The 12,324-nt window shown below is 43.9% G+C and overlaps 1 protein-coding gene across 6 annotated transcripts in view; it reads left to right on the top strand.

Moving 5' to 3' along the window:
- Positions 1-12,324, top strand: part of LOC126282052 (ATP-dependent translocase ABCB1-like) — a 150,111-nt gene that overhangs the window by 20,971 nt on the left and 116,816 nt on the right. For 5 of the 6 annotated variants that reach the window (XM_049981483.1, XM_049981487.1, XM_049981486.1 and 2 more), the window contains one exon: positions 11,077-11,490. The exons of the other annotated variant lie outside the window; for it this stretch is intronic. In XM_049981483.1, the coding sequence (XP_049837440.1) occupies positions 11,077-11,490 (414 nt within the window). The remainder of the gene's footprint in view (positions 1-11,076; positions 11,491-12,324) is intronic. 6 annotated transcript variants of the gene reach the window in all.

Here is a 12,324-nt window from a genome sequence, read left to right as displayed (position 1 = left end):
CTCCCTTAGTGTTAGTTTTTCCTTCTTTCTACAGTTCAGTTCTTTTTTCCATTGTTTTATGTATTACCAGAGAAAAAGCTCTGAAAGGACAATGAAAGAGACACTAAGCACACACCTCATTGTTGCCATCTGCTGAGGCAGATTCTGTTTATAAAACTGCATGTGACACTGTGAAGATGGTGCAGTGATGTAATTCCTGGACACTTTGTGAATATTGGAGTTCGAATCGGCATTCATATATGGGGGATTGTGAGTTCCGCGGTTCTCTACATGGTTTAAGGTAAATTCTGGGCAAGATCTTCTGAAGGCGGCACGACTGGGTTACTTCCATCCTTGCCCAATTGAAGCTTATGTTCCAGTCTTAACGAGTTTTTCGTCGACGGGACTGATTTTTCTTCCAGCTTTCCTTTCAAAACCGCGGTACTTTAACGTACTTGTTTGTGAAGCTTTGAGAATATCCACAAATTTTCATCTTTGTAATTTAATTAGAAGACCTATAAGATTACCTATAGTACACGACTTCCCAGTTACGTCCAACTCGGGAGTGCTATTCATATGCCGGAGAGCCCTGACAGTGGTGACAATGTACGGGGAAAACTAAGCTTTCATCTTGACGTTCGAATGTAATATTCAAGGAAATTACGAACAAAAGATTGAACATGTCGCTTTTACGTATACTGTGTAACTGAAACTTTCTTCACCACTGTCAAAACATTACATCTACATCTACATCCATACTCCGCAAGCCACCTGACGGTGTGTGGCGAAGGGTACTTTGAGTACATCTATCGGTTCTCTCTTCTATTCCAGTCTCGTACTGTTCATGGAAAGAAAAACATTACGTTTTCAGGACCGCTGGAAGATACTGCATGTTATCAAGCTATCCACAACAGCACAACATCGCCTACGGGAGTGACCGTACGTGACACTCCACATTTCGGTTCCTACTAGGTACCGAGCGCGGTACTTCCCGAACAGCTGCTACTTGGAAGCAAACCCATCAACTTCATGACTTCTCTACAGGTTTTAAATAACGTAAATGCTAGCTGACGGGCGGTGTCACAACAACCGTAAGTTGTTATTGCAATCAAAAGAAACTCTCGAAAGAAACAGGTTTTCGGGATTTTACCACCATCTGTATTAATTTAATCCGAGCAGATTTGTTGCAAGGGGTAAACAATTTAAAAAATAACTAACTTTTCCACAATATTATGAAATGTGTAAGAAGCAGTTTATCTATTTTCCATTAAATGTGAAGAAAAATCTTCTCCGTTTCGGAGATTTTAAGTGGGTCAAGATAAAGGTATTAAGCGTTACTATAATTTGACAAATTGCATATTAATGAAAATAAATCGATTTCACTTTATTCAGTTACATATGCTGTGGTCTTTTGACATTCTACAGTGTCTGCAGTGGTATACCAAGTCTGATGTGCCAACTAGTGAAAGTTACGTAATAAGTGAAAAACAGTTCGCCATATTTTCCATGTCATGATGTACATTATCGAAGCACTCTCTCACTGATCTCATTGTGCCACTGTAGTTATCACATCATCTCTATTTCAGGTAACGGTACGAAAATGTAGCTTGAGTGCAAAGTATAGAGCGGAAAACGTATTTTGAATTCATTCACTGATATGTATATACGAGATTAAGTGACTCAGAATTTTATTTCTACTAACATGCTGCTGTCAGTACATATTCGGTATCATGCAGATAAACTTTTAATGCGAAATACACTCCTGGAAATTGAAATAAGAACTCCGTGAATTCATTGTCCCAGGAAGGGGAAACTTTATTGACACATTCCTGGGGTCAGATACATCACATGATCACACTGACAGAACCACAGGCACATAGATACAGGCAACAGAGCATGCACAATGTCGGCACTAGTACAGTGTATATCCACCTTTCGCAGCAATGCAAGCTGCTATTCTCCCATGGAGACGATCGTAGAGATGCTGGATGTAGTCCTGTGGAACGGCTTGCCATGCCATTTCCACCTGGCGCCTCAGTTGGGCCAGCGTTCGTGCTGGACGTGTAGACCGCGTGAGACGACGCTTCATCCGGTTCCAAACATGCTCAATGGGGGACAGATCCGGAGATCTTGCTGGCCAGGGTAATTGACTTACACCTTCTAGAGCACGTTGGGTGGCACGGGATACATGCGGACGTGCATTGTCCTGTTGGAACAGCAAGTTCCCTTGCCGGTCTAGGAATGGTAGAACGATGGGTTCGATGACGTTTTGGATGTACCGTGCACTATTCAGTGTCCCCTCGACGATCACCAGAGGTGTACGGCCAGTGTAGGAGATCGCTCCCCACACCATGGTGCCGGGTGTTGGCCCTGTGTGCCTCGGTCGTATGCAGTCCTGATTGTGGCGCTCACCTGCACGGCGCCAAACACGCATACGACCATCATTGGCACCAAGGCAGAAGCGACTCTCATCGCTGAAGACGACACGTCTCCATTCGTCTCTCCATTCACGCCTGTCGCGACACCACTGGAGGCGGGCTGCACGATGTTGGGGCGTGAGCGGAAGAGGGCCTAACGGTGTGCGGGACCGTAGCCCAGCTTCATGGAGACGGTTGCGAATGGTCCTCGCCGATACCCCAGGAGCAACAGTGTCCGTCAACTGCACATATGGCTCACGTCCACGCTGTCGCGGCATGCTACCAGTGTTAAAGACTGCGATGGAGCTCCGTATGCCACGGCAAACTGGCTGACACTGACGGCGGCGGTGCACAAATGCTGCGCAGCTAGCGCCATTCGGTTCCTGGTGTGTCCGCTGTGCCGTGCGTGTGATCATTGCTTGTACAGCCCTCTCGCAGTGTCCGGAGCAAGTATGGTGGGTCTGACACACCGGTGTCAATGTGTTCTTTTTTCCATTTCCAGGAGTGTATATAGATCTGGAACAAAAGCTATTCAAGTTTCCTGGAGTAAGTCAGTTATCGACCTTAATCAGTTGCTCGTTATTTGTATCAGTTTGAAACTATATGAGAGACGCTTCAAAATAACTCTAAGGTATCATCCAGCATATTCCAATTTGTACTAAAGTTTAATGTTCATTGCAATCTCCAAGCGTAGATGAAGCCTCTTACTTTTCGATCTTGCAGTGGATTTTGCGCTTAGTTTTAACAGACTTTTAGGGCTCCCTGTTCTCTCTTTAGATCATAAAATTCTACCAATGAAGCAAAGTATTTTGACGTTAAAGTTGTTTTGGTGGCATTAATAGAGCTACATTTCAGCAAACAGCGATGGTACATTGACCAGTGATATCGTATGAAAGAAACTAAATTCTGAGAGGGGAAGGATTAAAAACGGTGAGAGGAGGAGATTAATGTTTAACGTTCACTCGACAACGAGGTCGTTAGAGATGGAGCTGGAGCTCGGTTTAGGGAAGGCTGGGAAAGGAAATCGGCCATGCTCTTTCAAAGGAACCATCCGCGCATTTGCAGAGGCGATTTAGGGAAATCATGGAAAAACGAAGGGACGCGATTTTGGATGCTTGATCTAGCCCTGACATTAACCTACGTTTATAATATGAGAAAGGCATTGGAGAACTCCTCAAAAACTGTTACGTTTATTAATAGTGTACTGCATAAGGGCTGAAACGCATCCATACCAGACCGTGATGGTGATCTAGGAGCTGGCTCACAACTGATTACCTGGATAAACCTTAACTCACAAACTTTCAGCTCCAGACACATTAAAACTTACATAGATATACAAACAAATAAATATCTCTTTGTGCTCAGTAAATAAAATTTCGTCTATGAAATTTCTAGGCAGCCTTGTGCATAACAGACAGATGTGGCACCAGCACATGTATAACTGACCTAAAGCCAACATTTTGCCTGCTTTACACTTAGAAATCTTCCTCACTTTGCTTACCTTCAGAATGGGTAGCTAGTATTGTGTACATATTTTTAGTCAGTTACGTCCTCTTAAAATTTTATAGGCCAGTAAACCTAAGGTCAAGGCAGTATTTGTGGTACACAAGCGTGTAGCGAAAATATTATCGAATATTCATACGCTAACCAAATATATTACCCAATTCTCTTCAGGGACCTTGCGATTCTTAAATATGCGTGAAATTAGATATATTCCTCAATGGTATTCGTGGCTAATAATAAAATCTAATAACTGAAATAATAATCAGGTTGGCAGCCATAAATATGTAGAGTCCCTCCTCTCGTAACGTTGTAACCTGACTGTTCAGGTAACTTGAAGGGGAGCTAGGTATGGTACGTTTTTACTGTTCACGATGTAATCTGCATTAGTATTAGAGAACAGTGAGGAATAGTGGATGTTATTTTACTTGTCACAATTAATTTTATCCCGCCTCGTGTCATGTTGTAAATACTTTATGATACCTGTTGATGACCTGTGAACAAAAATTGTTCGTGTAAAAATAAATTTTTATCATCAGCTCTTGGTGGTCAGTCATGACTCTTTCAACCACGGATTAATTTCTGGACCCGATATTCCATTGCCTCTGGTGCATAACTCGCATAGATACACAGATAACCCATGAAGTAAAATTAAGGGAGCTTATCGATCAAGCGTCTTTCTCGTCGCATAGCCTCATTGGCACAGAACCTCATTTCAAATTAATTACAATGTAAATGTAACTGTAAATGCACCTAATAATTGCAGCATGTTGCCGAAACACGTCGTGCTTTTTAAATATTAGTAACAAGTGTTTCTTGCAGTATACCATTATTTCACAAATATCTGACGAAACAGTCGCAGCCCTGAAATAATATCCGCATGACATGGATAAATTTAAGTTAAACCAAGGAAACGTAGGAATTCCTGAGACGTGCATTGAAATGGATCCATAATTTACTGATGGAGTAACTGCTGCAGTTGGGTGAGACTTTATCAAGTAGTATGGCTACGTTAACCCAAGGTCCGACAGGGATTCGTATCATGCGCGATTTACATCCTCTGCCGCGCACTTTTCCTCCAGACCACCAGGTCCGACACTTTTTACAAAAGAGATACTGGGCGCCCTGTTATATATAAAAGAACACGATAGCGTAAGAATTTGTAATAGCTTAAATAGAGAAGATTTATCAGTTGTTGTGTTGACACTTTCGAGGAAAGTGCTTGATTAGTTTCCAGAGCATCCTCCGAATAAAATCTGACTTTCTTTCTTCATATGAGTCTAAATCCCAAGCTCTTTGATACAGGTTCGTTTCGTGAAACTGGTTTTAGGCGTACATCATCTTGTAGTATCGCGGGAATGGTACAGTGGTTGGCAATACGAACACCATTTTCGGAGCTCAGTGGTTAAAACTTTTTCAAGTTTTCTGTTATTTCTCTAAATCGCATAAGGCAAAGGGTGGTATATTTCCCTTTGAGCGAGGTAGTACTCCGTCTCGAACGAGACGTCAAACCCTTCCGCACTTCTTGTACTCAACGTATATGATCTCAAAATCTGACCTATATCTCTTATGTACGAGGCTAGCGAAAACTAATCCGATATTACTTATATTTGCAACGTTACCGGACAAAATGTTTCTCATCCAATTAACAGAGAACAGTGGTTGTTTTGGAGCGTCAACGTGATATTAAACTGCAGCTTGGAGTTTATATGATACTCCGTCACTATCGTAAGTCATGACCGTGAATTGGTGCATATGCCACAGTAGGTAGTACGAAATCAGCACAGGAAGACCGAACGAAGTGGAAACGTGACAGAGTGGCAACATTCTTAGGACGTGCCCATTAACAAACCGTGAACCTAGTTGTACTACTTCTCGGTGTATTGACGCGAAGAGTCCAACGTGCCGACATGGAATGGTGTATCACTCACAGGCATCTAGCGCTACGTACGACCGACCGGTGGACGTAACTAGGTCCCAAACGACAGGAACCGGAGACGACCACGACGCTTTGTCGGAGACAGTCGTTAGCCCTAAATTACGAAAATCCCTACTATCATTATTCCTAAATAGGATAAATATCAACTCCTCTCCCTCAGCAAAGAGACTAGGAGTAGTAAAAGAAGAAAGTCTAAATTGGACCGCACATACAACTGCAGTGCGCAAGAAGGCATCAGCAACTTTCCATACCCTACAAAAACACAAAGAGCTTTTCCCTCTTGATGTGAAAACAATATTGGTACTACCACTCCTACTTCCTGTTATTGAGTACTGTGATGTCATCGTGCAAGGTCTTTTTCATGGGAGAGTACAGCACCTTGAATGAGCTATGAATGCCTGTGTTCGTCATGTCTATGACATTTAACTCTTTGCTCATATTTCACCATCATACGCACAGCTATCCTGACTGTGTGCCCAAAAGCGCAGAGATCACGCAATCTGTCTCCTCTACTGTCTTACAATGTACACTGTCTTTCGTATCTCTTCCCGACCTTAACGTTCTCGCCTGAACAAAGTGGCGGAAAATCACGTTCCTATCAGAGCTAATTTTTTTCTTTCTCACTCCATAGCTCAGCTACTTTCTCTAAGTCCTTTTCAGTAGCTTGAACCCAGCTCTGAAGTAATCTCCCGCATTCTATTAGAGAACAGAATAACGTCTTCATCTTCACAAGGCATGTAATAACATGTCTACTGAAGCAGCAATAATGACTTCACTGTTCATGTGCTCAGTCGGTACCCCAGTATATCCTTCATTTCAACCACATCTTCCATATAGCCAACTACTCTCAGCTGGTGTAGAGTCGTCAAACGTCTTCTCCACAGAACTGGCTGTATCACAAAACATCTGTTTTGTAGTACTGTAAACTCTTTTCCACTTCGACTTCTACATGCATATTGCGCACGTCACCGTACAGTGCGTGGTGGCGAGTATCCTGCACCACTAAAGGTCATTTCCTTTCCCACTCCACTCTCAAACTGAGAGAAGGGAAAACGACTTTCTATATACCTCCTTGGGAGCCACAATTTCACCTATCTTTTCTTCGCAGCAGTGGAATCACTCTGCTGTCAGATTCAGATGCCGACTCCCTAAATTATCTCAGCAGGGAACTGTACCTTCCGTCCAAGGATCTCCATTTTGGTTCCTGAACCATCTCTGCAATACTTGCATGTTGTTAGAATCTTGCGTTAACACGTCCAGCAACACGCCTGTCAATTACTACGATGTCTTCCTTTCGTCTGACCTGGTTCAGATCCCATACACTAGAGCAGGATTGAAGAACAGGTCGCACCAGCACCCTAGGTGCGGTCTCCTTTACAGATGAGCCACCCTTTCCTAAAATTCTCCATTTGCCACAATCGTCAGATTATTGTCCCACTTCATATTGCTTTGCAACGTCATGACCAGATAATTAAACCATGTGACTGTGTCAACAAGGAAACTACTAATGCTATAACCGAATACTACGGACTTTTCGTTGCTAATCACCTGCATTAACATACAATCTTATACATGTAGAGATAACTGCCATTCATTCCACCAACCAGGAATTTTGTCTATGTCATGTTGTATCCTCCTCCAGTCACTAAAGTTGGACTCCATCCATACATCACAGCATGATTAGCAAAAACCACAGACAGCTGCCAATCGTGTCCGTCAGATCATTTACGTGAAGAGAAAGTAACAGCGGTCCTATCACACTTCCCTGGGGCACATCTGATGGTACCCTTATACACTATGAACACTCGCCGTCGAGGACACGTATTCGATTCTATTGCCTAAGATGTCTTCGAGCACATCACATACATGGGAACCTATTACATATACTTAACACCCTGCAGTAGAGTACCGTGGCAAACGTTTCCTTAGTAAATGTAGAAATATGGAATTTGTCTGTTGCCCTTCGTCAATCTTTTACTGTATATCAAGTATTTATGTGTAGCACTGTCATTACTCTATATTTTGTTATTGTTATTATTATTAATGGTGGCAGCACCACTAGTAGGGTTAATGGCATAATGATTTTAATAGTTCATAGTAGTTTTATTTACTCAAATTGTCTCCATACCATTTTCCACATTACAGTTACTACTTCTTAGGTACCGAAGATAATGGAAGGCTAAGGGAATTAGTTTAGGAAATGAGACACTGAAAGTAGTAGGTGAGTTTTGCTATTTGGAGAACAAAATAACTGATGATGGTCGAAGTAGAGAGGGTATAAAATGTAGGCTCACAATGACGAGCAAAGCTTTTCTGAAGAAGAGAAATTTGTTATCATCGAGTGTATATTTATGTTTCAGGAAGTATTTTCTGAAAGTATTTTTATGGAGTGTAGTCATGTATGGAAGTGAAACATGGACGATAAAAATGGATCAAATGGGTCTGGGCACTATGCGACTTAACTTCCGAGTTCATCAGTCGCCTAGAACTTTGAACCAATTAAACCTAACTAACCTAAGGACATCACCCACATCCATGCCTGAGTCAGGATTAGAACCTGCCACCATAGCGGTCGCTCGGTTCAATACTGAAGTGCATAGAGCCGCGCGGCCACTCTGGCCGGCGGACGATAAATAGTTTAAACAAGAAGAGAATAGCAGCTTTCGAAGTGTGGTGCTACAGAAGAATGCTCAAGATTAGATTGGTAGCTCACGTAACTAAAGAGGAGGTACTGAATAGGATTGGGGAGAGGAGGAATTTGTGGCACAAATTGACTAGAAGAAGGGATCGATTGGTTGGACATGTTCTGAGGCATCAAGGGATCACCAGTTTGGTATTGGAGGGCAGCGTGGAAGATAAAAGTCGTAGAGGAAGATCAAGAGATGAATACCCTAAGTAGATTAAAAAGAGTGTGGGATTCGGTAGTTACTTGGAGATGAAGAAGCTTGCACAGGAGATCTGCATCAGAGCAGTCTCTGGACTGGAGACCACAACAACAACAGGTACCTATATTGAAAAAAGATACTGTAGTTGTGAAACAACTGTCAGATGTAGGAGACGGCGTGATGCCGCTCATCAAGTCAGGTTAAGTAAGTAAACAATAAATATATATGTTACATGCATAAGAGGGTTCTTCGTACGACCAGGTAGTTATAAAGGGTGTTATAAAAAGGTACGGCTAAACTTTCAGGAAACATTCCTCACACACAAAGAAAGAAAATATGTTCCGTGGACATGTGTCCGGAAACGCTTAATTTCCGTGTTAGAGCTCATTTTAGTTTCGTCAGTATGTACTGGACGTCCTCGATTCACCACCAATTGAGGAAAGTAATGTTGACTTCGGTGCTTGTGTTGACATGCGACTCATTGCTCTACAGTGCTAGTATCAAGCACATCAGTACGTAGCATCAACAGGTTACTGTTCATCACGAACGTGGTTTTGCAGTCAGTGCAATGTTTACAAATGCGGATTTGGCAGATGCCCATTTGATGTATGGATTAGCACGGGGCAATAGCCGTGGCGCGGTACGTTTGTTTCGAGACAGATTTCCAGAACCAAGGTGTCCCGACAGGAAGACATTCGAAGCACGGAACATTCCAGCCTATGACTCGCGACTGGGGAAGACCTAGAACGACGAGGACACCTGCAACGGACGAGGCAATCCTTCGTGCAGTTGACGATAACCCTAATGTCAACGTCAGAGGAGTTGCTGCTGTACAAGGTAACGTTGACCACGTCACTGTATGGAGAGTGCTACGGGAGAACCAGTTGTTTCCGTACCATGTACAGCGTGTGCAGGCACTATCAGCAGCTGATTGGCCTCCACGGGTACACTTCTGCGAATGGTTCATCTAACGATGTGTCAATCCTCATGCAAATGTTCTCTTAACGGATGAGGCTTCATTGCAACGTGATCAAATTGTAAATTTTCACAATCAATATGTGTGGGCTGACGAGAATCCGCACGCAGTTGCGCAATCACATCATCAACACAGATTTTCTTTGAACGTTTGGGCAGGCATTGTTGGTGATGTCTTGGTGGGGCCCCATGTTCTTCCACCTACGCTCAATGCAGCACGTTATCGTGATTTCATACGGGATTCTCTACTTGTGCTGCTAGAACAAATGCCTTTACAAGTACGACACAACATGTGGTTCATGCACGATGGAGCTGCTGCACATTTCAGTCGAAGTGTTCGTATGCTTCTCAACAACAGATTCGGTGACCGATGGATTGGTAGCGGCGGACCAATTCCATGGCCTCCACGCTCTCCTAACCTCAACTCTCTTGACTTTCATTTACGGGGGCATTTGAAAGCTCTTTTCTACGCAATCCCGGTACGAAACGTAGAGACTCTTCGTGCTCGTATTGTGGGCGGCTATGATACAATGCGCCATTCTCCAGGGCTGCATCAGCGCATCAGGGATTCCATGCGACGGAGGGTGAATGCATGTATCCTCGTTAACGGAGGAAACATTCCTCACACACAAATAAAGAAAATATGTTATGTGGACATGTGTCCGGAAAAGCTTAATTTTCATGTTAGAGCTCATTTTAGTTTCGTCAGTATGTACTGTACTTCCTCGATTCACCGCCACGATTTCATACAGGATACTCTACCAGTGCTGCTATAACATGTGCCTTTACAAGTAGGACACAACATGTGGTTCATGCATGATGGAGCTCCGGCACATTTCAGTCTTCTCAACAACAGATTTGGTGATCGATGGATTGGTAGTGGCGGACCAATTACATGGCCTCCACGCTCTCCTGACCTCAACCATCTTGACTTTCATTGATGGGGGCATTTGAAAGCTCTTGTCTACGCAACCCCGGTACCAAATGTACAGACTCTTCGTGCTCGTATTGTGATACAATACGGCATTCTCCAGGGCTGCGTCAGCGCATCAGAGATTCCATGTGGGGGGGGGGGGGGGCTGGATGCATATATCCTCGCTAACGGAGGACATTTTGAACATTTCCTGTAACAAAGTGTTTGAAGTCACGCTGGTACGTTCTGTTGCTGTGTGTTTCCATTCTATGATTAATGTGATTTGAAGAGAAGTAATAAGATGAGCTCTAAAATGGGAAGTAAGCGTTTCCGGACACATGTCCACATAATATATTTTCTTTCTTTGTGTGTGAGGAATGTTTCCTGAAAGTTTGGCCGTACCTTATTATAACACCCTGTATAATGCGAAGATCATGAACCACTGCTGTACGATGTGGCCTTCCACAGTACCGGTTCTCCACTGGCTGGGAGAAGGTGATCCTGGTGATCGGGCTGCTCGGGGCTGCGGGCACGGGCGCCTGCCAGCCGCTGAACGTGCTCTTCTTCGGCGACTTGACCGGCATCATGGTGGACTTCGGCTCGCAGCTGGGCCCGGCGATAACAGCGGCCGTGGCGGCCTACATGAGCGGCTACCGCGAGTACCCGGGAGAGACGCTGACCGAGGCCGTGCTGCGCGTCATGTACTCCACGGAGCGTGCCAACGGCACTGGCACCAACGTCGACGAAATAAAAAAAAATATCACCCAGGAGTTCCTCGACGGCATTCAGACCTTCGCTATCAACAACAGCATTGTCGGCGCCGCCACTTTTATATGCACATACATCTCTCTCGCCTGCTTCAACTACGTAGCTTATACACAGGTAGGTCAGCGTGCTTCTTTGCTCATGAAGCCTACATTTCTATAATACTTCTTGTAGGAGTAGTAAGCAGCCAGTCAGATTCAAAACGGAAGGGTTGTTAAAACCGCTTTAAAAAATGGCTCTGAGCACTGTGGGACTCAACAGCTCTGGTCATCAGTCCCCTAGAACTTAGAACTACTTAAACCTAACTAACCTAAGGACATCACACACACCCATGCCCGAGGCAGGATTCGAACCTGCGACCGTAGCAGCAGCGCGGCTCCGGAATGGAGCGCCAAGAACCGCACGGCCACCGCGGCAAAACCGCTTTATTAAAGTTTAAAGTTTATACAAAATGTTCTTCAGAAGGAAATCTGCACAACTGGATTTCGTATAGTGGCAGAGGTACCTTGAAACACAGCCGAAAGGCGTCAGTCAGATATAACATTTGACCTCCATAGTAAGCAAAAGGTGCACAACATGATTGTTATCATTTGGTAATTCTTCACCAGCCTGAGTGCTATGTACTGTTGAGGAAGTACCAATGGGCAACAACCATGTTGTGCATGTTTTAATTATTATGGAAGTGAAATCTTATGTTGTTGTTGTCTTCAGTCCTGAGACTGGTTTGATGCAGCTCTCCATGCTACTCTATCCTGTGCAAGCTGCTTCATCTCCCAGTACCTACTGCAACCTACATCCTTCTGAATCTGCTTAGTGTACTCATCTCTCGGTCTCCCTCTACGATTTTTACCCTCAACGCCGCCTTCTAACGCTAAATTTGTGATCCCTTGATGCCTCAAAACATGTCCTGCCAACCTATCCCTTCTTCTAGTCAAGTTGTGCCACAAACTT

The sequence above is a fragment of the Schistocerca gregaria genome, chromosome 7 (assembly GCF_023897955.1).
Source record: "Schistocerca gregaria isolate iqSchGreg1 chromosome 7, iqSchGreg1.2, whole genome shotgun sequence".
NCBI lineage: Eukaryota > Metazoa > Arthropoda > Insecta > Orthoptera > Acrididae > Schistocerca > Schistocerca gregaria.
The sequence above is the reverse complement of the archived record's forward strand: the minus strand, read 5'-3'. Positions and strand labels throughout refer to the sequence as shown.